The following is a 26,762-nucleotide window of genomic DNA, read 5'->3' as shown; positions in this document are numbered from 1 at the left end:
AACACGATAGGAAGTATTTGTTATATTAACCTTCTTTTTACCAGTTCTGGTTCTCCTCATCTATTCCTGTGGTCTGAGTTAACATCTAGTGCCATTTCGTTAATCTAAAATAGCTCTGCCTCTGCTAATCTCCTTTGTGTTGTTGTTGTCAAATACGTTACATTTCTACATATTATTGGCCAAACAGTACAATTATATACATATTGTTTTACACAATTTCTGTATAAATCAGATAAAATAAGAAAGGAGAAGAATTATGCAATTGTACCATCTGTTATACTTACCTACATAATTATCATTCCTGGTATCATTTTTTTTATCTAAATTTTATGTGCTATCTGGAGTCGTTTGCTTTCAGCCTGAATAAATAACTTTAGTATTTCTGTAAGGTTTCTTGTTAGCAATAAACTCAGTTTATCTGGACTGTCTTTAATTTGCAATTATTTTTGAAAGATAGCTTTGCTGGATACAAGACTCTTGGTTGGTATTTTTTTCTTTCAGCACTCTAGATATGTCATCCCACTGCTTTCTGAGCACCATAGTTTCAGATGAGAAATCAGCTGTTATTCATGGTGGGCCTTCCTTACAAGTGATAAGTAGTTTTTCTCTTGCTGTTTCCAAGATTTTTTCTTTGTCTTTGTATCTCAACATTTTAACTATGATATATCTCAGTGTGAATGTAGATGTGCTTGTATTTATCCTACTTGGAGATTTCCGCACTTTTCAGATGTGTCAATGAATATTTTTCATCAAATTTAGAACGTTTTCAGCTATTATTTCTTCAAATATTTTTTGTGCCCTTTTTATCACGCCTATCCTTTTGCTACTCTCATTATGCATATGTTGGTATGCTTAATGATGTCTCACATTTATCTGAGGCTCTTTTTATTTTTTGATGACATATTTGTTTCATTCTTTGGATTGCATAATCTATTGTGATGTTTACCAATTTTTCTGCTAGTTCTAAATTTATTTTGGAGCCCTTCTAGTAAACATTTTCACTTTGGCTATTTGTCTTTTCAAATCAAGAACTTACATTTGATTCATTTTAATAAATTCTTTGTTAATTAATTAATTTTTTATTGAGGTAGCATTGATTTATAACATTGTATAAATTTCAGGTGTTCATCGTTATATCTTGCCCCCTGTATAGACTACATCATGTTCCCCACCAAAAGTTTAAATGCTCTCTGCCACTGTGCGCATATGCCCCTTTACCTTTTGTGTCCTCCTCGCATTCCCCCTTCCCTCCTGGAAATGACCAATCTGTTCTCTTTATCTATGTGTTTGTTTGGTTATCTTCCACATGTGAGTGAAATCATATGGTATTTATTTTTCTATCTGAATTATTTTGCTTAGCTTAATACTTTCAAAGTACATCCATGTTTGTTTCCCTTGCCTGAGGAGACATATTCAAAAAGGTACTGCTAAGATCAATGTAATGCCTATATTTTCTTCTAGGATTTTTATGGTTTCAGGTCTTACATTCAAGTCTTTATGATATTTTGAGTTAATTTTTGTGTATAATGTGAGATAATAGTCTATTTTCATTCTTTTGCATGTGACTGTCCAGTTTTCCAAACACCATTTATTAAAGAGACTTTCTTCTTTGCTTCATTGTATGTTCTTGGCTCCTTTGTCAAAAATTAGCTGTCTATAAATATGTGTGTTTATTTCTGAGCTCTCAATTCTGTTCCATTGAGCTGTATGTCTTTTTCTACCAGTACCATGCTGTTTTGATTACCATAGTTGTATATTTTGAAAACAGGAAGTGTGATACCTCCAGCTTTGTTCTTTTCTTTCAGGATTGCTTTGACTATTCAGGATCTTTTGTTGTTCCTTATCAATTTTAGGATTCTTTGTTCTATTTCCATGAAAAATACTGTTGAGATTTTGATAGGGATTGCATTGAATCTGTAGATTGCTTTAGGAAGTATGGACACTTTAACTGTGTCTATTCTTCCAGTCCAAGCATGGAATATCTTTCCATTGCTTTGTGTCATTAATTTCTTTCAACAGTATCTTACAGTTTTCAGTGTACAGGTCTTTCACCTCCTTGGTTAAATTTATTGCTTGGTATTTTATTCTTTTTGTTGTGATTACAAATGGAATTGTATTCTTGATTTCTCTTTCTGCTAGTTTGTTGTTGGTGTATAAAAACTCAACTGGGGGCCGGCCTGGTGGCACAGTGGTTAAGTGTGCACATTCTGCTTTGGCAGCCCAGGGTTCGCCGGTTCAGATCCTGGGTGTGGACATGTCAGTGCTTGGCATGCCATGCTGTGGTAGGCGTCCCACATATAAAGTGGAGGAAGATGGGCATTGATGATGGGCATTGATTAGCTCAGGGCCAGTCTTCCTCAGCAAAAAGAGGAGGATTGACAGCAGTTAGCTCAGGGCTAATCTTCCTTTAAAAAAAAAAACTCAACTTATTTTTGTATGTTGATTTTGTACCCTGCTACTTTACTGTACTTTTGTTTATTATTTCTAATAGTTTTTTGGGGGGAATCTTTAAGGTTTTCTATATGTAAAAGCATGTCATCGGCAAATAGTAACAATTTTACAACACCCTTCCTGATTTATATCCCTTTTATTTCTCTTTTTCTTGCCTAATTGCTCTGGCTAGGACTTCCAATACGATGTTGAATAAGAGTGGTGAGAATGGGCATCGTTGTCTTGTTCCTGTTCTCCAGGGAATAGCTTTCAGTTTTTCAGCATTGAGTATGATTTTAGCTGTGAATTTGTCATGTGTGGCCTTTATTATTTTATTATTTTTATTTTTTATTATTATACTCATTTTATTGAGAGTTTTTATCACTAATGGATGCTGAATCTTTTCATATGCTTTCTCTGCATCTATTGAGATGATCACATAATTTTTATTCTTCATTTTGTGAATTTGGTGTATCACATTGATTGATTTGCAGATGTTGAAGCATCCTTGCATCCCTGGGATAAATCTCACTTGATTACTGTGTATGATACTTTTAATGCATTCTTATATTTATATTGCTAATATTTTGTTGAGGATTTTTGCATCTATGTTAATGAAGAATATTGGCCTCTAATTTCCTGTTTTGTGTTATTCTTTTACGGTTTTTGTATCAACATAATATTCTTATAAAATGAGTTGGAAGCATCCTCTCTTAAAATTTTTGGAAGAGTCTGAGAAGGATAAGTATTAACTCTTCTTTGAATGTTTGGTAGAATTCACCTGGGAAGCTGTCTGGTCCTGGACGTTTGTTTGTTGGAAGGTTTCTGATTAGGTTTTTAGTATCTTTACAAGTGATCAATCTATTCAGATTTTCTCTTTCTTCTTGGTTCAGTTTTGGAAGGTTATATGGTTCTAATAATTTATCCATTTCTTCTAGGTTATCCAGTTTGTTGGCATATAGCTTTTCATAGTATTCTTTTCTAATCCTTTATATTTTTGTGGTATCAATTGTAATCTCCTTTAGTAGAGGTGAACTCCCTCAGCTTTTGATTTTCTGGGAAAGATTTTATTTCTTTTTCATATATGAAATATAACTTTGCTAGATAGAATATTTTTGGCTGATGGTTTTTGTCTTTCAATATTTTGAATATCTCTTTCTACTCTCTCCTGTCCTGTAGGATTTCTGCTGAGAAGTCTGCTGATACTCTAATGGGGATTCTCTTGTAGGTTATTTTCTTTTTCTCCCTGGCTGCTTTTAATATTCTTTCTTTGTTATTGATTTTTGACAGTTTTATTATGTGTCTTGGAGAAGGTCTTTTTGTGTTGAGATAATTGGATGTTTTGTTAGCTTCATAGATTTGTATACCCAGTTCCTTCCCCAGGTTTGGGAAGTTCTCAGCTATTATCTCTTTAAATAAACTCTCTACTCTCTCGCCTCTTTCTTCTGCTTCTGGGATACCCATTACCTTTATGCTGCCCTTTCCAATAGAAGTGGATAATTCTTGTAGAAAATCTACTTTTTTTAAAAGTCTTTAGTTCTCTCTCCTCTTCCACCAGCATAATTTCTAGGCTTCTACCTTTGAGCTCACTAATTTTCTCTTCCATATGATCTGTCCTATTTTCAGCGCTTTCTAATGCATTCTTCATCTGATTTATTGGGTTCTTTAGCTCCAGAATTTGTGTTTGGTTCTCTTTTATGAGTTTCAATCTCTTTGGTAAAATATTCCTTCTGTTCATTGATTTTATTCCTGAGCTCATTGAAGTGCCTTTTTGCATTTTTTCATAGCTCGTTGAGTTTCTTCATGACAGCTATTTTGAATTCTTTATCAGTTAGATCACAATCTTTCATGACTTTATGTTTGGTTTCTAGGGAATTGTTTTCTTTTTGTGAGGCCATGGTACTATGGCTTTTTGTGATACTTGATGAGTTATTCCTCTGTCAGCGCATTTGTTGTAGCAAACATGTTTTTTATTTAGGTATAGTTCTATTTCTTTGAGTCAAACTTTTTGACTGCTTGGAGATTAGAAGCTTTTCTTTTGTTTTTCAGTAGGTGGCATTATAGCACTAGGTATTTTTTTCTCTTACCTGAGTTGTCCTGGCTATATTTGAGGATCTGTACATTCCACCCTCCGCCACCTCTATTTGAGGTATTGCCAGTACTCTTGTCGTCACCACCTTTGCTTCTGAGGGGCTCTGATGCCTTGCTGTTGCTGGCATTGCTGCAGTTGCTAGCTTTGCTTCCAAGGGCACAGGGATGGCTGACACCTTAGCTGCATCCAGGATCACCTGAGTCAGAAGCTCTGCCACCATGGTGTGGGGAGAGAGAGGGTGGGGAGGGAGCCAGGTATTCAGGGAACCATCTCACCTGTTGCCTGTTACCTTGTGGTCAAAGATGTCCCTGCATTTGGGATGTAGGAGTCCTGTGTACACCTCTGCCACGGCTACCAGGCTCCAAGCTGTGGCTGGGAGGTCTGGAATCACAGGACTTCACCTCCAATGCTGCTCTGCCTCCTGTGGCCACAGGTACCACTCCAACTGGCTGACTGGAGTCACATGCATGCCTCTGCTGCTGCCCACTGAGTTCTCTGGGGCTGGAGGCATTTGGCTCAGTCACTGCAGCCAGGAGTCCAGGATCCTGGGCTCTGCCTCTGCTATTCACCAGTTTAGCCCCCTCTATGTCCTCCAGCTCACCCACCTTTGTATGTAACAATGTGTAGATCTTTCTAGCATCCTGGTGTGTTGTGTAATGTACCCTTTTTTGGATTATGCATATTTCCTCCCTGTAGATTGAAGGGGAAAGAAAAAAGGATCCCCTCATGCCTCCATGATGGTGTTGTCTCTCTTGTCTTTCTGTTTATATATTCTTTTTGATAAGGTATTGTCAGAGCTTCCTTTACTTTTTTTTTTACTTACTTTTTTTATTGTGATAACACACATATAACATGAAACTTACCATTTAACTATTTTAAGTGTCCAGTTAAGCAGCATTAAGTACATTCATATTGTTGTGCAACCATCACCACCATCCACCTTTAGAATTTTTCAAGCTTCCAAATTGAAACTCAACACAAATTAAAGGGTAAATCCCCACCCCTTTCCCTAGCTCCTGGCAATCACCATCCTACTTTCTCTCTATGAATCTGGCCACTCTAGGTGCCTCACATAAGTGGAATCATACAATATTTTTCTGTTTGTGACTGGCTTGTTTCACTCAGCATTATATCTTTAAGGTTAATCTATGCTGGAGCATATGTGAGAATTTCCTTCCTTTTGAAGGCTGAATAATATTTCATTTTGTGTCTATATTATATATCACATTCTGTTTATCCATTCATCTGGTGATGTGCATTTGGGTTGCTTTCACCTTTTGGTTATTTTGAACAATACTACTATGAACATGAGTGTACAAATATATGTTAAAATGCCTGCTTTCAATTATTTTAGATACATAGGCAGAATTAGAATTGCTGGATCACATTTTAATCTATGTTTAGTCTTTTAAGGAACCATCACACTGTTTTCCATAGTGACTGTACCATTTTACATTCCTACCAGCAAAGCATAAGGGGTCTAATTTCTCCACATCCTTCTCAACACTTGTTATATTCTGTTTATTTCTTTTTCTTTTTCTTTTTCAATAATAGCCATCCTAACAGGTGTGAAGTGGTCCCTCATCATGGTTTTGGTTTGCATTTTCCTAATGATTACTGATGTTAAACATCTTTTCATGCCATTATTGGCAATTCGTATATTTCTTTGGAAAAATGTCTTTTCAAGTTCTTTGCCCATTTTTAAATTGAGTTATATGCTTTTTTGTCATAGAAGTCTTGATAAATTATGGATATTAATCCCTTATCAGATATACAATTTTCAAATATATTTTGATATATTTTCTCCTATTCCATGGGTTGCCTTTTCACTCTGATGTACAAAAGTCCTTTGTACATAGTTTTGATGAAGTTCAGTTTATCTATTTTTTCTTTTGTCACCTGTACTGTTGATAACATATTCTTCTTTTACTTCTTTGAGCTTTTTTTTAGTTCTTTGAACACATTTATAGTACTTGCTTTGAAGTCTTCACCTGCTAATTCCCACATCTGGGCTCTCTAAAAGGAAATTTCTGTTACTTGCTGCTTTTTTTGTATATGGGTTGCAAGTTTCTATTTCTTTGCATGTCTCATAATTTTTTGTTGAAAACTTGGAATTTTAGATAATATATTTAGCAAATCAGTATACTGTCCCTCCCTGCATCTTATTGTGGAGCGTTTTTTTTCATGTTTAATTTTTTATTACCGAGACTGGACTATTTCAGTGAAGTCTATTTTCCCCACAGTGTGCAATCTCTGATACCCTCACAGGGTATAGCCTTGGGCAATAGCACAGTCAACCTGAGATGACAGTGGCTTTAAAGGGCTCTCTTTGGTTGTCTATTTAACTGGTCTTTCTATTAACCTATGGCCTTTGTTGGTATCACACTCAGCAGTTAGCATTCCCTAACTGTCAGATGATTGCTCTACTTTTTTTTTTTAAATGCACTTTGGCATAAATTGCTTCACAGTCTTATTCAATAAAATTTTGTCCACTTTTCAAAGTGGGACTCTGTTCCAACCCCAGGAGGGTTCTTCTTCTTAGACATCGTTTCCCCTTATTCTAGCTGACTCATGTTTTAGTTTGTTACTCCCGTGTAGCTACCGTCCTGGTCTTAATTAATTACCTCCAAAATCTCCATTGCTTTTGACAGTGCCTTTAGGCTTGAACTTCCCCATGATCTATTCCAAATAAAGTCAGTTCCTTTGGGGAGAATGACACAGCTCTTTGTTCTTCAAGCCTGCCTTCTCTCCTGGTCAGAACCTCTGCATCATTACTCTGGAGGTGGAGTCGGGGACAGTGCTCCACTTTTCTAAAAGTGACACCTCTGCTTTACTAGTGACATTCCAGGTTGGTGTGGTTGCCTTTGTTCTTTTTGGCTTGCCTCTCTTGGCATGGAACCTCTGCTCTGTGGGTGATCTGGATAAGGGCAATTGGAGCTCAGTGTTCTTGGTCTGTTCCTGGGGTAGATTCTCCACCCTATGAGTATACTTCTGCTTTTAATGTGAAACCCCTTCCTTTTGCTGTGCCCATTGTTCTTTAGGTAAGAATTACTCTAGTTCAATCTCTTCAGAGAATAAATCTTCAGTGTTCTACTTCAAGGATTAGAAGAGATTATATAGGAGGCCTAAGTCTTTCAACCAATTCTCCTATTTACATCCCCACTCCACCTTACTTCCACTCTTCTCAGGGCTGTTAATTCCTGAGCCTTTCCAGGATTTTGGTATTATATATGCTTGCTTCTTTGCTTTCCTCCGAGGGCTTTTATATTGCACAACTTGAGTTTCATTCATGCAAAAGTTTATTTTAACAGTGCTCCCTGGAATTGTGCAGTGCACAATCTATGTGTTTGGAATGCAGAAGCCCTGATCATCATCCCTCTTATCTCCTTCAATCTTTGGCTTAGATTTTACTTCCCTAGTACTGCAAAGGGCTAAGTTAGTCAACACTCATTTATTGCTTCTCTACTTCTAAATTTTTGTTGATATCCTCTGTCTGTTCTAGTCTCCTTTCTTATTCTCTTTATTCTTGTGGGTTTGAGCCTTTCTTAAGATTTATTGTATTGAGGATTTGACAAAGTGCAGAGGTGAATAGGTGTGTTTAATTGCTATGTTTAACATAGTTAGCACCTTTTAACCTCATATGTATCAGTCATTGTGTTGCATTTGCCTTTGTTCATTCTCATTGTGTTGAATATACACTTTCCCAAGGTTATTATTGTTGCCTTCTATGATCTGGGTTTAATATGAGGATTTGAGAGAACAATATTTGTCCTTTGAAGAAAAAAATGACTTTTATCTTCATTTTCCAAATAGATTTAGTCATAAATACCTCCAAACTACTAAATATGCAGAAATTGCTAGAAGATTTGAACTCCTTTTACAAAGGAGGTTTCTTTACTCATGCCACCTTACCTCCTCTAACCCAATTGCTACTACTACCTCCACCCTATTATGTTTATCTCACATAAGCTATGTAATATATTTATATAATTTATATATATACAATCCCTCTTCAATTATATAATCATTTTCTTACCCTTCTACATCTAGGCGTGAAAAATTCTCTTACTAGAGGTATGCAATTTCTACTTGGTAATTGTATTTTCCTCAGGCCCTTGTGGTAAATTTGGTTTCATTTTTCCTCTGTGGTTGCAACTAAATATATTAAACCAGATAAAGACCTGATCTTGGTTATATCATTATTAATAAATCTAGTATATCATCTTTACTTAAAAATCAAAACAAGATGTGATACTAGAAAATACCTTGGCTTTACCAGTCCAATACACCTGGCAGTCTCAGCTTTCTCTCTATATACCAATCCATGTCCATAACTCAACATTTATATGATACTCTACAAATTATAGAGCATGTTTGCACTCAGTTTGTCTTTTAATATTTATAAACTTATCCAGACATTTGCTAGGTCAGAATATGAGGTTCAGAAGGGTTAAGAAACTAGTCTACAAAAAAATGTCTGATAAAAGGTATCACTAGTAGATCTATCTCTTCTACCTTAAGGACTACAGCACATTTCAGGATGCCATGTGTGCCTGGTCTATTCTTCTATATAAATCAAAGATGGACGTGAAAATTACTGGATTTCTTTAGTGAAGATGTTGTTGATGATTATAATGATAATAATATAACTGCCAACCTATAATGAATGTTTATGGTATATCAGACACTAAGCTAAATACTTCTATCGATTTACTGTGTTTAAACCTCACACCATCTCTATGAAGTCAGTAATGTCATTTTCCTCAGATAATTTAACCTGAGGAGAGAACCCCACACAAGCATGTGTTGCTTTATTTTCTTCTCATATCCTCTTATAGATAAAACTGAGGTAAACATTTTTCTTGTACAATATTCCCACTGATAATTTATACCTGCAGATTATAGGTTTATTATTTAGAAAATTTTGTCAATGGATATCAATGCCAAGTCTGTCTTTTCATAACATAAAATAAATTAATCTCTTCTCCTTTGTGCTTCGTAAATAGATTTTAATTTTCTAGGTAATGAAAACTGTTTAATAGTTCTGCATATTTGAATTTTAGAACTCTGAATGCCATTACAATGAAAAGTTTCTTAAGAAAGAAGAACCTAAATTCGCTGAATTACTAGAAATGATTTTATTTGGGGACCCAAAATAAGCAGTTTTTCATCTAGAGCTAACCAATGAGTTGGGATGCTTGGAACTTTTTCTCTGAGTAAACCCTCAGCTTGCAGATATAGCATAAAATGGAAAAATCTCTTCACATTGGTGTGGTACACTCTCAGGTTTTTGTTGTTGTTGTGTTCATGGTATAGACAGAGAAATATATGAAAAAACAGCATGAAAAATGTAAGAGAAGAACTATTCCTCTACCCTTTAGGTCCTTCTGGCCGGTCTAAGAATTAAATTGATGTAAGACAGAGTAACAGGAGAAAATCAAAGTTTAATAATGTGTATACATGGGAGAAATCCAGAAAAACTGAGTAACTTGCCAAAATGGCAGAAGCCACCACTTTAAATTCCATCTTCAGCTAAAGATAAAGGAGGATGTTGGAGGTAGTGATTTTGGACTTTAAAGGGGAGGAAGGCAATTTATATGGAGATGGAAAAGTAAATGTTTGATAAACCAATGTTTGCTGAGCTATCTGTAAACAATGGGACCTGAGAGAAAACTTTGATAAAGTGGGCTTAGCAAGGATCCTCCTGTCTACCACCTCTGGTTTATATCATACTAAGTTATCTTATGGTACTAGCTCCTTTCTAGAACAGGCCTTCTATCTTAAATTCTTTTAAGCACTTAGGGGGAAGATTAAAGTTTCTTTCAGAGACTTTTGTCCTTAAAAATTATCAAGGGACCAGCCCCATGGACAAGTGGTTAAGTTCATGCACTCTGCTTCAGTGGCCCAGGGTTTCACTGGTTCAGATCCTGGGCGCAGACATGGCACCGCTCATTAGGCCATGTTGAGGCAGCGTCCCACATACCACAACTAGAAGGACTCACAACTAAAATATACATCTATGCACTGGGGGGTTTTGGGGAGAAAAAGCAGAAAAAAAAAGATTGGCAAGAGTTGTTAGCTCAGGTGCCAATCTTTAAATTAATTAATTAATTAATAATAATAACAACCAAGGGGCTGACCCCGTGGCCCAGTGGTTAAGTTCGCACACTCCGCTGCAGGTGGCCTAGTGTTTCGTTGGTTTGAATCCTGGGCATGGACATGGCACCACTCATCAGGCCATGCTGAGGCAGCGTCCCACATGCCACAACTAGAAGGACCCACGACGAAGAATATACAACTATGTACCAGGAGGCTTTGGGGAGAAAAAGGAAAAAAATAAAATCTTTAAAAAAATAAAAAAATAATAATAATAACAACCAAGCCAAAGAGACACATTTGGAGTTGGCTGCTAATTCTGATCCCCCACAAAAGCATGGCAGTAACTTGAGTCTTTATGTTATAAGAGAACATGGGAGTGGAGAAGACATGCACACTAATATTCTTCCTGATGCAGAAGAGATATATATCACGTCCACACACATTCCATCAGTGAGAACTAGTTATGATGCCCTAACCAGATGAGAAGAGGCAGAACCTAGAGTTGCTGGCTGAGTAGCTGCTTCTTAGAAACAACTCTGTAGTGTAGAAGATAGAGTAAAAGTATTTTTAAATTATACATGTGTTTACCATACAAACTAAATGTGTTTCAGCAGGAAATTGGTTTATGAAAATACTAATCATCCATAAAATGGAATAAAATACAGCTACCAAAAAGGATGGGGAGATCTATGTGTGTTGAGTATACATACACACACACGTATATTAGTTAAAAAAAATAATAAAAAGTATACAATTTGTTATAAACCCTAGACTCAGTCCTCAGAATATTTTTTCAAACCACATAATTCACCTACAACTTCTATCTCATAATCGTACATCCAAATTATAGAAGATTTTGCTCTTTTCTTTTTGAAAGAGTAGTAAATCCTAATAGGATATTAATATGCAAAATGGAAATTATGAAGTGACACCTTTGTCATGTCTATTTATTAAATAGGATTTTAAAAGAATTGCTTATTGGTTCTGGTGGCTTTTTGTTGGATTTTTAAAAAAATTTTCTATGTAGGCAATTGTGTTTGAAAATAGTTTTATTTCTTTCATTCTCTCTAATTTGTATGCCTTAAACTTTTTTTTTTTTCTCATCTTAATGCACTGGGTAGGACCTCCAGCACATTACTGAATATGAGTGGTAAGAGCAGTTATTCTGCTCGTGTTATGCCTTGTCCCTGATTTTGGGGCAAAATAATTCAGTCAGGTTGAAGAAATTCCCTTCTATTAGTATGTTGCTAAGAATAGTTTTGTTTTTGTTTTTGATCATGGATGAGCACTGTTTTTTAGTAAATGCTTTTTAGGAATCTATTGAAATGATTTTATATTCTTTCTCTTTTAACCTACTGATATGGTGACATGCATTAATTGATGTTCAAATGCTAAGTCACCCTTGTATTACCATGATAAACCTCACCTAGTCATGGTAAATTTTTCTCTTGTATATTGCTAGATTTGGATTGTTAGGAATTTTACATCTATGTTCATAAGGAATGTTGTTCTGTAGTTTTATTTTCTTGAATGCATTTGTGTGATTTTGGAATTAGGGTAATTCTGGCCTCATACAATTAGTTAGAAAATATTTCCTTCCCTTCTCTTTTCTAGAAATGTTTGTGTGGAATTGGTACTATTTCTTCTCTAAGTGTTTGGCAGAATCTCTAGTGAAGCCATATGGGCTTAGAGTTTTCTTTGTGGGAAGTTTTTAAATTATAAATTCAATTTCTTTAATAGATATAGGAATATTCAGATTATTTATTTCTTCTTGAGTAAGCTTTGGTGGTTTTTGTCTTTGAAGGAATTTGTCTATTTCACCTACGTTGTCAAATTTAATGGCACAGGGTTGTTCATGCTTTCCTCCTATTATCTTTTTAAAGCTGTAGGGTCTGTAGTGATATCCTCTCTTTCCTTGCTGATATTTGTAACTTGTGTCTTTTTGTGAGTTTTGCAAGATCATAGAATATGAAGTCAATACATAAAAAACAGTTGTATTTCTAAATGCATATGATATACAATTAGAAATTAAAACAAACAACACTTATAATAGCACAAAAAGTATGAAATACTTAGGTATAAATTGAACAATAATGTGCAAGATCTGTATGCTGGAAACTCATTTTAAAAAAGCCTCCAAAAGCCAAAAATAAATGTAGAGATACACCATATTTATGGGTTAGGAGACTCAATAGTGTTAAGATGTCAATCTTCCCCAATCTATAGATTCAACATAATTTTAATTAAAATCTCAGTAAGATTTCATAGAAACTGACAAACTGATTTTAAAATTTATGAGGTAATATAAAGGCTTAGGATATCTAAAGCAATCTTGAAAAACAAAAACAAAGCATGAAAATGCGTGCTTACCAGATTTCAAGATTTACTATATAAAAACAGTGTGATATTGGAGAACAGGTAAACAGGTGGATTAATGAAACATAGACTACAGCAATACACCCACAAATATGTAGTCAGTTGATTTTTAACAAAGGTGCAAAGGTATTTCAACAAAGAATGGTTAGTTTTCTCAACAAATGGTTCTGGAAAGTTTAACATTTAATGCAAAAAAAAAAAGAAGCAGCAGCCTTGATTCATATTTTATACTATATAGGAAAAATAACACAAAATGGACCAAAAATATAGAACTATAAAACTTCTAGAAGAAAATATAGCATAAATTGGCTTAGGTAAGAATTTCTTAGTTTGACGCCAAAAGCATGATTCAAAAAAGAAAATACTGAGAAATTTGACTTCATCAAAACAAGGAATTTTGTCTTTGAAAGACTATTATTTGAAAAATACTAATAAGAGAGTGAAAAGAGAAGCTACAGACAGGGAGAAAATATTTACAAATTAAATATCTCATAGTGGACTTGTATCCACAATAATAAGAAAATAGACAACCTAATAAAAAGTGGGCAAAAGATTGAACAGACACCACCAAAGATAGCATATTATTGGCAAATAAGCACATTAAAAGAGGCATTAGGAAATGCAAATTAAAACCACAATGAGGTACTATTACATACCTATTAAAATGGTTAAAAAATATCAAAATAAAAAGTTGATAATAACAAGTGCTAGGCAGAAGGCCAAGTAGTTAGAAGATTCATGTAGTGGTGGTGGGACTGCAAAGTGGTATAACCACTTTGGAAAACAGTTTGATAGTTTCTTATAAAGTGAATTGTCCTTTTAGTATATAAGCCAGCAATCCCAGATTTATCCAAATGAAATGGTAACCTATATTTACCCAAAACTTTTATGTGAAAGTTTATAGCAACTTTATCCATAATAAATCAAAAATAGAAATAACTCAAATGTCTGTCACTTGTGAAATGGATAGACACACTGAGGTATATTCATACAATGGAATACTGTTCAGCAACAAAAAGGAAGGAAGTACTGATAAAATAACGCTGATGACTCTCAAACACATTATGCTAGGTAAAGATGCTGCAGGCTGGATGATTCCATTTATATGACATACTGGAAGAAGCAAAACTATTGAGACAGAAAACAGATCAGTGATTGCGAAAAATGATAGTGGGAAAATGAATGACAAAAGGGCACAGGAAAATATTTTAGGATAGTGGTCCTGTTCTATATCTTTTTTGGTGGCGGGGAAGGGAAGATTAGCCCTGAGCTAACATCTGCTGCCAATCCTCCTCTTTTTACTGAGGAAGACTGGCCCTGAGCTCACATCCATGCCCATCTTCCTCTACTTTATATGTGGGACGCCTACCACAGCATGGTTTGTCAAGTGTTGCCATGTCTGCACCTGGGATCCAAACTGGCGAACCCCGGGCCACTGAAGCAGAATGTGCGTACTTAACCGCTGCGCCACTTGGCCAGCCCCCTCTATATCTTGATGATAGTATTGGCTACACAACTATATGCATTTGTCAAAACTCATACACTAAAAAGAGTGAATTTTACTGTATGTATCATTATACCATAATAACAAAAATAGAACCAAGAAAACCATAAAAAAAAAGAATTGCCTTAATGGTGTATCTTTCCATATGAGAACACCCTGAAAATTTGTGGCCGAGACTGTAGTTTAGCACTAAGCAAAGAATTCTGAAGACATCCATCTTAGCAGTCATCAACAGTAGCCTAATCTCTGCAAGCCAGCTCACACTGCATTTTACTAGGCCAAGGAAACAGGGGTGAGAGGATGAATGATGTGACACAAATTATCACCGTTCTAAATATGTCAAGCATACGTCCTGCCGACAAGAGGGACTGTCTAGCATGGTAAGTAGCAGCATCAGCTTTTCAATCTCCAAGTACCAAAAGTGAGTGAAGTATTTATTTTTTAAATGTGCTATATAAGGAAAGAATAATTTTTTCCTCATTGCTATGATTATAGTTGTTGGTTAAAAGGCAATTTTGTATAAGCCAATTTCAAGGAGCAATTTGATTACTAAAATTGAGAATGAAACATTATCCTATTTTGTAAAATAATGTGTCAGATAACTTATGTATTTGGAAAGGTGCCTATATCTTTTTGTATTTCTAAAGAGTTTATAAAAGTTCTAATTTCCTCCCAGGGTGAAACATAACCTAGAGACACATGAATAAAATAGCACAGCTGTGTTCTCCCTATGCCACTAAGTCCAATACACCATCAATGTGAATTGTTTGATTATGGGTCATAAAGGCAGCCAGCATAATGCTATTGACTACAGCATGGATGATCTGATGGCTACACAAACAAGATGGCAAACAATGGTCCTCTGGCTTAGAGATATTTATATAAGCAAAACTAACGAGGGAAGAAACCTCCTAACAGTAATAATTCGTAATTGTTGGAATCTGGTTAGCATCTTCTAATCGCCATCCTCTACTGTCTTGTTTTTACTTTGAGGCAGCTTAGCAAAATTTATTTATATATGTTTCCTGTATCAGAAACTTGCATTACATTTGTGGAAATGTGATCTAAATCCCAATGCTCTTAAAAAGCATAACAATCCCTACAGACTATGCGGAATAGCATAAGTATTTTGTGAAATTTGCTTGTCTGAATTGTTAATTGCCCATGCTATGTTGCAATTTAAATGTGGATGTACATTGCTTCAGAGAGTAATATTCATATTTCATAGAAACAAGTTAGCCAGTAGAGAAAAATCTTCATTTCCTATACTTAGTGTTTCTCTATATGTTGGGGACTTTGCATTCAGGTAAAGATTTCAAGAGAATTTACCAAAAATGTATCTTCTCCAGAAGACAACAAAAGATACTTAAGTGATTTGGAGACCAAACTAGAACTAGATCATGTAACACCCAAAAATAAAAGAGCAAAAGAGAAAACCCTTCTACCGGAAAAAAGAAACATGGCTCCAAATTGCTCAGAGCATATAGATGATGACAAGAATACTGACAATAGATATTCTGTGGTATTGAATGAATGATTGAGCTTAAATGGTAAAATGATGATAAAAATAATGATAATGAAAAGAATTACTTTGTGTCAGGCAATATTTTAAGAACTTTATATGACTTACCTCATTTAAACCTCACAGTAACCCTATGAGGTAGTTTCTATTATCCTCCTTTTAGAGATAAGGAAAAACATGTGTGGAGAGTTTAAATCATTTGCCCATCACTATGGTATTACATAACAAACAACCCTGGTATCTCAGAGGTTTAATGCAACAAAAATCCAAAATTTTACTCACATCATCGTCCAACTGGGTCATCAGTGGATGCTTCCCATGTGCTGTTTCAGGCTCCCTCCATTTTGGGCCTCTAACATCCCAAGGTCCTATGAGTCTTCTGCTGGATTCCTTGCATCGAGAGGAGTGACAAGTGAAGAGAGAGTGGAAAATTGTCAGAATGCTTTAGGGGCTAAGTCAGGAAATGGTACACACTAATTTTGCATATATTACATTGCCTAGAAGCCACATATATGGCTCCAACATAACTGCATGTCAACGGGGAAAGGTCATCTTTTTATTTGCCCAGGCAGAGGAAACAGGATTGGTGAACATTAGCTATGTATTCTTTGCCACACTCACATAGCCTAAAATTAGTAAAATTAGGGTTGGGGCTTAGTTACTCCAACATGGCTCAGAGTCCAAGGCTTTAACCGTAATACCCTACTACCACTCAGAAAAAAGAAAAAAGTGGTGAAAGAGAGATGAGATTTAGTAGTAATTAATGTTCTATCCTTTTAGAATTCCTCTTTTTATTAATACTACAAATTCAGAAATCTGTTTCTTGAATCTATTTCTAAGTCAAAGAATGGCTTAGAAGGTTAGATGCCTCAAAGCTACCCACTACTTGTAAACTGTGAACTTGCATTTGATAGGGAAAATATACTCACGTTTTGATAATCCTCTCCCATTCAACTTTGAAAAGGGCATAAAAATATTTCTTAAAAATCACAGAATGAAGTTGGTCTGTACTGGGAGAGTATTCATCCATTGAAGTAGATTTTATTCCTGAAATAATATCTCCTCTCCTTTAATTTAAAAAAATCCTCTTTTTTTTTAACGATAATGTTACCAAAAGTTGAGTCTCTCAATCCAATGCCAATCCAAATAATGAGAACAGAGTCTTGAGTGAAGAGGAAAGGCTTTACTTTCTTTGCCAGGCAGAGGGGCCAAAGCAAGGGCTAGTGCCTCATTAAGGGCTAGCTCCCCATTAAGAAACAGGTAGGGGTTTTATTTGGGGTTTTAGGTAGAGGAGGGGAGCTGTGGCTTTCTTGGTCAGTGTTTTTCCATTGGCCTGTGTTTGGGGCTGCTTCCAGCAGAGGAGACAAAGGGTTTCTCATGTGACTGTCCTTAGCTGTTTATCTCTGTGGTGGAAGGTAGACTCTGGCCTCAGAAAGCCAAAGAGTTGGGCCTGGGAAGTTTTGTCTTCTTGATATTCTCTAGATATTAGTTTCTCTGTAAAAGAACTTCAAGATCCTATGATAGCCACAACTTTAGTAGGAGCCCAGCTTGAGGCCATCTGGGCTTTAACATTTGTAATTTCTGTTTGGCTGGAAATCTCATGGAGTCAGAGGTTAAAGAAACAAACATTTACATATGAGTGTAACTAAGAAGCAGGAACTGGGAATGTTTGCTTTTGGTTTTAACCCCATATATGCTGGGTTCACTGTAGAGGAACCCATATCAGGGCTGATATTAATTAAGAGCCAGTAGCAATAATGCTGAGGAATATAGATCAGATACCATGTTTACATATAGACAGTCTGCTTTGCATATTATATCTCCTTAGAAACTAATGGTCTTCCTACTTCAGTCTAAGATCCAAACTAATGATAATGTTGCATGAACCAATGACCATGCTTCATGAAATGCACTCTAGGAAGACTGATAATTCAAGTACGAAATTTTTGTTCTAGTTAAATAAGCTTTCTAACAAAATTAATCTGATGCACTTTTAATTATGTACATAATCATTATAGCATCACATGTAATTAAGCATAAATGGCAAGCAGTTCAAATAGCAATATTACAATAATTAGTATTGCTCTCACACAGTCAAGCCAAATTGTAAAGTTTAGTTTTTCATATTGTTGGTTCTTCATAGTTCTTCATGATCTATTGGAAGAATCAATATTTACCATTTCACTTGATATCATATACTGTTTAATCATTTCACTGTCATCTCTTTGCACATCCACACATTCTCATATAGAATAAGTACAATAAACTGAAAGGTAAGTCATCCTTGTCTGTTTTGCTATTTCCAACCACCAGACTCCCACTTAATGTTCAAAACCATGTGTGAGATCTCGTCTTTCACACTTATTTTTTCCCCATTTTCTCTGTTTCTCCCTATCACTACCCTCTTGTTAGTAATTCTTTTCAGTATCCATTGCTTCATCATACTCCAGGTGTTTCAAGTTTAGAGAGAGCTGAAAGATGGACTCAATAGTCTGTGGATTTTCTATTGTGGATTGAGACAGGGAAAAGAAGGATTTGGGTTACAGAGATTAAATGGAAAAACAATACATTTAAAGCGCTGAGTTAATATGCCTGCCTTAGAGTACAGACCAAACAAATTAGGTCATACCCCTACTTTCGTTTTCTTTATCCTACAACATATTTAAGTCTTTTCTATGAGAAACCTTTCCTATTTCCTCTTTCTGTCCCAAACCCTTACCACATTTATCTCTATCCTCTGTGTTCCAAGGAAATTTTTTTTGAAGGTCTAAATTGATCCTGTTAGGAAACCCAGTGCATTATTTAGACTTCATCCAAGTACATTTCTCTAAGAATTTAACATTTATTGCTCTGCTTACTTCCATGAACTGTTCTTCTTCCCTTGGTTTTGTGAAGGTTTCCTGGTTCTCCATCTGTATATCTGATTATTTCTCAATTTTCTGTGTTAACACCTCTTCTTCTGCTTGCCATTTACATGTAAAATTTCTCTGATTTTATTTGTATTATAAATATTCTTTATAAAGAATGATTCTTTCCTCTTTGGGCTTCAGTTGCTGACTGTATGTTTGTGACTTCCAAATCTACATCTCAAGTCCAGATTTCTCTTCTTCGATAAAATCAAATTCTCAACTCCTTCCAGCCATTATCTTGTCAACATTTAAACAGTCAAAGGCAAACTTAATGTTTTCCCCCAAACTTCCAGTCCACAGTTATTCTTAATTCATTTTATTGGTGCTATTGACTCAGTGTCATTATCCTTTCACCAAGTTTTTGGCCATCCTAATATTCATAGTCGTAATTTATGCTTTGGCCATTTCTAGACTTTTAGATAGCTTTTCTTCCTTCACTATCTTTCGTTCATCTTTCTCCCTGCTATTAGGTACTTTCAAACTATACAAGTCAGAGTATATCTCTTCTGTCCTCAATAACTAGCAATGACTCCCATCATTGAAACAGGAAATTCTACTTAATATAAAAATTAATCCGCTTCAATCTGGCCCCAAACAACAATTCCAGCCCCATTCCCTACCACATGATTTAGCCACACAGGGTTATTTGTCATTGTCTGTATTTCTTGTATGCTTTCATCTTTTTATTTATTTTCTCTTATTGTCTGCTTTATCTGGAATGCACTCTCATAAATTTTGTCTACTGAACTCTTCTTATCTTTTAAATTTCAAATTAAATTAAACTTCTTTCACTACTATTTTTCAGATCCTACCCCCATTGCCACTCTCTGAATGAATCTTTCTCTTTCCAGCTCATACCACTTGCATTTTTATTTAGCATATGTGTTTTTCTGCTATGAATTATAGCTGTTGTTCATGTTTTGTCCCTCCTACCTAATCTCACCCACTTCCACACTCATGTTGTACTTTCTTAATTTGTCTAAAGCAATTTTGCTTCTATAGAACCCCAGCAGAGTGCTTAGCATTGACTAGGTGCTCAATCAAGGTTGAACTAAAGTAACATATATATTCAAGGCAATTTTGGACTGATTCCACCATAATCAAACAAGATGTGACAATTCAATTACCTAACTTGAAGATGTAAATGAACTATCTTTAGGACCTAATTTAGTTTAATGGACAAGAAATGACATCTGAGAGTGTTACTCCTCATCTTAGAGTTAAGCTATTGGTTTATTGATTTATTCATCCTATAAAAATTATGAAACATTTCCTCTATCTATAGCACACTACTAAGCCTAGAATGACAAACAAATAAATAAAAGGATCAGCTGTGTTTGAACCATTGCCAGATTGTACAATGGGAATTAGAGAATCTTACTACTTTTTTTAAAGATTGGAACCTGAGCTAACAGCTGTTGCCAATCCTTTTTTTTTTTTTCTTTTTCTCCCCAAATCCCCCCAGGACATAGTTGTATATTTTAGTTGTGGGTCCTTCTAGTTGTGGCATGTTGGACACCGCCTCAGTGTGGCCTGAAGAGGAGTGCCATGTCCTTGCCCAGGATCCGAAGCAGTGAAACCCTGGGCTGCCGAAGCGGAGTGCCTGAACTTAACCTCTTGGCCACAGGGCCACCCTGAGAATCTTATTATGAAGAGCACAGACTTTGTAGTCAGATTGACTTTGCTTTGAATGCCATCTCCATCACATATTTGCTATATAATCTTGGGTTAGTTGTTAACTATCAGTTTCTGCATCTGTAAAATGTAAATTACAATGATATCTGCAAGATTGACTATTGTGGGTTCCCAAAGAGATTGAATTTTTAAGAATTATATATAAGGTTTATAATTTGTAGTTATAGATACTGGTGGGGGAAACCAAAATGTAAATAACTACCATAATACAAAGCAAAAATGACATAATTTCAAAAGAACCATTTATTCCATATTTGTTATTAATAACCTATTTTTACAGGCCAAATTGCTGGTCTTTGTACATTATATAAATGTTAACATTTATATTAGCATATAATTAACATTGACTTAAAATCCAAACTTACAAATCAGATATAGTTGGTTTGTATATTGGCTGAATTTATTTCAGGAAAATAGAAATTGTTCCAAGTATTTCAAAGACAAAGCAATTTAATATAAAGTATTGATTGTAATCAGGACAGTGCAAATTAGAAGTAGAAGAAGGCACAGCCAGCTTTCAAGTTACTGCACTGCAGTTATGCTCCAGTCAGAGGGGAAGCCATGACACTTGATGTGTTCACCAGTAGCATATTGATGGACAAGAGAAAGAGACCACAGTTTCTGCCCTGGGGCACTCCATCCTTAGGAGGTTGACAAGAAGAAGAGGAACCATGCAAAGAAGGCTGTGAAATAGGATGAAAAGCAAGAGTGTGGAGCCCTGGAAACAAAGTGATGAATATGTATCAGGAAGTAGTAGTTAACTGTGTCAGATGCTGCTGATAGGTCAAGTAAAATGAGGATGGAGAAAAGACCATTGTACTTATCAACACTGAGGTCGTTGGGGACCTTCATGTGAGCAGTTGTGTGGAGCAATGGAGGTGAAAGCTCGCAGAGTGGGTTTGAAATAGAAACAGGAGAAGAGACAGTGGGTATGAATTATTGTTTTCTTTTCTTCTCTTTTCTTTTTTTGGTGAGGAAGATGGGCCCTGAGCTAACATCCATTGACAGTCTTTCTCTTTTTTGCTTGAGGAAGATTGTCAATGAGCTAACATCTGTGCCTGTCTTCCTCTATTTTGTATGTGGGAGGGATGCTGCCACAGCGTGGCTTCATGAGTGGTGTGTAGTTCCACGCCAAGGATCTGAACCCACAAACCACAGGCTGCTGAGGTGGAGCAGGAGAACTTAACCACTATGATTTTTTAATTTTTGTTATAAAGAGGAACAGAGGAATTGGGAATGATGACTAGTAGGGGTAGTGAAGTCAAGGTTTTTTGTTTTTAAGTTGTGAAAAAATAAGAGCTTGTTTGATGTTGAGAATGAGCTAGTACGAGGATCAGAAAACTTTCTATAAAGGGCTATCATAAATATTTTAGGTTTTGTGGGCCATAGGTCTCTGAGGCAACTAGTAGACTATGCCTTCATAGGTGAAAGCAGCCATAGGCAATATATAAATGAATGGGCATGACTGTGTTCCAATAAAACTTAATTGACAAAAAGAGACAGGTGCTCTAGTTTGATCTAATATAAATTTCAAAATATGATTATGAGAAGAAGTACAGAATAGCTGAACTGATGTCCTTGAGTAGGTGAGAGGGCATGGGATTTGTGCCCAAGAATTGGGGTTAGGTCTTTGATTATGAGTTCAACTCAGTCTGAAAAGCAACTAAGATAAAAATATGCAGAAGTGGCTAAATGTGAAGCATGGATGTGTAGAAAATGTTTTGATTGCTTCAGTTTTCTCAGAGAAGTAGGAAGCAACATCATCATATGTGAGTGATCATTAGGAAGGAGATTTGAAGTTTTAAGAAGAGAAGATGCATGAACTAGTTGCATGAAAGAGTTGAAAAGTAATTGGGTTAAGGAAATACTATAGATAATTAAATTTTTAGTAAAATATCAGATTTTCACTTTGGAATGTCTAGCTGTTCTTTTCCACATTCAACTTCTATATTTTTATTGCAATTTACAATTTTTCTGAAGCACCAGCTAAATTTGTGGCAAATATCAACATATTATGAATCATTTAACTTTAATCTTCAAAACCCTTATTTTTCCTCCTGGGGGAAAAAAAGAGATTGTTGCAATCCATTAATACCCCTATTTTCAGACAGCAAAATTAGTCACGCTTTCTATCCATATATTTTTGTAGCTTAGTAAATCTTATTCCTGTTAGAAATTATTTGTGCAATGAATATGCTCCTGTCACTTCATCTCTGTTTCATGCATTTATCATATTGAATCCTAATTTGCTCTGAGGGTTTGCTAACTTTTGCTTCAATGATGTATTTGCTCTGAAAGAGTCAGATATAATGATATATATTATGTCCAGTATTTGTCTAATATTTTGCCACCAATGAAAGATAAATTATTGAAATGGAATCTATTCATATTGATTGCTATGAAGGTTACACATAGATTGGTAAATCAAAGCAAGCCCTCAAAAGATAGAAAATCAATTGATGTGTCAGGAAAGGTATAAATGGTGAAATCAACCACTGAGTTGACATTTTTCCTTTTGGTATAATTTAATTTACCAGAATTTGAAAGGATTTGTGACTTTGAACATACATAATAAACTAAAAATGGAAAGACTGAACAGATGGATCTGAAATTTTTGTAACAATACTTCAAACAAATGCAAACCAACATACTTTAGAGGGAATAGATATTCGTTGTTCTTTAGACCAATCACAGAAATTTTCAAGGAGATGATTCAAAACTATATTATCAGGGTTATGCACTGAGTAAATATTACCAATATTTAGATTTATACAGTATACATGTGTGCACAGTTATATAGAGGTAATATCTTGTTTGTTTTTTCTCTACAGAACTGTTACCCAGTTGTCAGCAGTTGAACTGTCAGTATAAATGTGCAATGATCAGAAATAGTACGAGATGTTACTGTGAGGATGGATTTGAAGTAAAAGAAGGTGGAAGAAGCTGTAAAGGTAAGTATGATGTGACTATTCAATTTTTTTTTTTACAGAAGCTTAGTTAATAGAAATTTAATAAAGTATCTTTGAACACCTAACATGTGCTCCATACAGTTCTTATGTTAACTTTTTTGTTGTTTCGTTGGGGTGGGGAAAATTCCCTTTCTTCCCTTCTTGTGTTCTTGGCTGGACTGATAGTAAAATTGACACAAGACCAGATTAACACGAGAAGAACCCAGTTTAATACACATGTATTGGAGAACATAAAGAAGTGATGCTTGGAGAGTGAAGAAAGCAGGCAATATATATCTTTTACACAAAGAAACATGAATTTGTGAAAAATTGACAGGACAAAGAAACTTAAGATTGGGATGCATAAGTAGTGAGGAATTTAAGTAGATTTTAGGCTTGAGGTAGTAAATTAGCACGATTTGTTGACACAGTCTTCTTGGCCCTGAATCCCCTAGCTCTGGTGATGAGGATGCAGGGAGAGTTCCTTTCCCATGGGAGACTTATTTCCTGCTTTCAGGGGGAACGCAGACAGGAGGGTCAGAAAGCCCTTTTTGCTTCTCAAGTAACTTTCATTCAAAATAATCAATATGCTATTGTAGGATATTTTGAGGTGGTCTGCTCTGGGCCCCAACAGTTTGTTGAGATTCTAATGTTGGCACTCCTCGAAAAACCACGTACATAAACATTACAGATATGCGTTTATACCGATCTATTTTCAATTTGTATTGCAATAATGTCACACATGGGAAATGTTAACAATGAGAAGTGTTTAGTTAACCATTAAAACATTGGATTTAATTGTTTTAACTTCCTAAATGTTTTGTACCTGTTAACATAGTTGCAGTGTAGTAGACATTTGTTATTAACTAAGTTAGGTTAATAATAATCATGTAATGTTCTTTACAATTTTTGCATTGATAATTCTGGTAGTTGACATTTTACCAATAGCAATAATGATGAACATAAATATATTTATATATACTTTTAAAGATTGTATTTTTCCCTTTTCTCCCCAAAGCCCCCTAGTACATAGTTGTATATTTTTAGTTGTGGGTCCTTGTAATTTTGGCATGTGGGATGCTCCCTCAGCATGGCTTGATGAGCAGTGCCACGTCTGTGCCCAGGATCCAAACTGGGAAAACCTGGGGCAGCCGAAGCGGAGGGCACAGACTTAACCACTCAGCCATGGGGGCGACCCCTTATATATACTTTAAATGTCTTAATTCTTGCTTTTGAGAATGTTCTGCAGCAAATGTTTGCTCTCTGAAATCACTCCACTCTGCCATATTGAACAATTCTGGGTTACTTCTCCATTCTATCAACTCCAATTTTATTTAAATTTGTATATATATATAAATCTGATATATCTACAATGTAAATAATATATTATTCTATATGGTATTTATATTTATGTATAGATTCTATATACAGCAAAAAATAAAATATAGAATCCATATATAAAATTGAGGAATATCTGCATTGCCAGAGACACTAATAAACAGGATATTTTTCAAAGAAATTGATGCTTTGCTGATTGCTTTATATCTTTGCTTTAATATTATCACTTTTACCTTAAAACAGAATGTTAAAGTTGAAAGAGTCCTCAGAGAGAATATTGTTCAAAATCTTAATGGCAAAAGTAGGAAAAATGAGACCTTGAACAATTAAGTGACTTACTTAAGTCCACACGTCTTCTCAGGGATAGACTTGAGACTAAAACTCAGGTCTGTAGAGCCCACTTATTCTTATCCTGAAGAGGCTCATTGCTTTTTAATGTACATTTGGGGCTTGAATTCTTAGTTTGTTGTTTGTTTGTTTTCTGCATAATACAAACATTATAGAAATATTTATTATTAAATGTTTATCAGACCCAGTGGCTGTATAATCTGACTATAGGGAGACAAAACCAGTATATTTACTTGACTCACATCATTCTCAATCCAACATTTACAAATCGTGAGATTGCACACAAAAGCCCAGACTTTCTGCAGTAAATGAGAAGTTCTGGCAACACTAGACAACTTATAATTACAAAAGTCAGCCAAATATGAATAGTCCCTCTGGACATACATGCAATTTCCAGTTCAAAACAGCACTTGCCATTTACACAGTGTAGGCTAATGTACATATACTGCATCCTTCTCACTGTTTTGCTCCACCCAACTGCTATAGGAGTCAGGATTTTCAGCTCTTTGTGCGTGAATCTCTTTCTCTTGGATCTCTTAATTAAATCCACAAAAATAACCATAATCAATATCTTCTGTTCAACATTAGCAAGAAATTACACAGCAATCATTATGGAAGGTCACCAACAGAAGAGGAGCACTTTTTTACTTTCTCTGCACTCCTGGATGGCCAGATCTGAGCATCATTTATGCTTTGCTGAAGCCGTATTTTCAGGATATTCTCCATCCTTAAAGGGAGAAAGAAGGCATCAGCAGTACAAGGAATGACATACCTATTCCTTTGAGGCCAATTTTGTGGAGTTCTATCAATGTCATAGCAGTGCATTCTGGCTAAGGAGAAGGAACAAAAGAAATCATTAATCATATTGCTCTCCTGGATAGCATAATCATATCAGCAAAACCAAAATAGGAACCAGTAATATTAAAGTTGAAAAATCTGTGAAAATAGATAAGAATCATTTCTGCTAGTAGGGGCTGGACTTTACCAAACTCAAGATTTAATTTATTTCATTATCACTGTAGACTTAGCTCCAAATGCTATTCTTTCTATTCCCAAAGCTTCTTACTTCAAACAAGCCATCCATGAATGTAGGCTATTACATGAAGCTAAAGGATTCTGAGAAAAGTGCAAATTACTGCCATACAAATGCATAGTTTCCCAATTTAAATGTCCCTTAGCTACTCAGCAATCCTTTTGCTTTTCCTTAGTAAACTCCTTTCTTACTTGGGACTCAGAGGGTGGGGCTGAGAGTTCCTACCCTTTAATCCTGTGCTTGGTCTTTATGGTTCCAAGCCCCAATCCTAAGATTATCTAGTGGCCCCACCTTGAGTCACCATGTTAGCATAGACTCAAGTGCATTACAAAGTGGCTCATTATAAGTAACAAAAGAAGCTCCTATCACTCAGAAAATTACAAAAGTTTTAGAAACTCTGTGCCAGAAACTCAGATCAAAGACTAAATATGTGTATGTTTTATTCCACAGCAGTTTAATCAACTTAAT

The 26,762-nt window shown here is 35.4% G+C and overlaps 1 protein-coding gene across 1 annotated transcript in view; it reads left to right on the top strand.

Annotated features, from left to right (window-relative positions):
* Positions 1 to 26,762, top strand: part of LRP1B (LDL receptor related protein 1B) — a 1,825,183-nt gene that overhangs the window by 796,481 nt on the left and 1,001,940 nt on the right. Inside the window, exon 4 of the mRNA XM_046659286.1 lies at positions 23,459 to 23,578. Within this exon, the coding sequence (XP_046515242.1) occupies positions 23,459 to 23,578 (120 nt within the window). The remainder of the gene's footprint in view (positions 1 to 23,458; positions 23,579 to 26,762) is intronic.

Source organism: Equus quagga, chromosome 4 (assembly GCF_021613505.1).
Source record: "Equus quagga isolate Etosha38 chromosome 4, UCLA_HA_Equagga_1.0, whole genome shotgun sequence".
Taxonomy (NCBI): Eukaryota; Metazoa; Chordata; class Mammalia; order Perissodactyla; family Equidae; genus Equus; species Equus quagga.
Note: the sequence above shows the minus strand (reverse complement) of the source record. Positions and strands in the feature narration are given on the sequence as shown.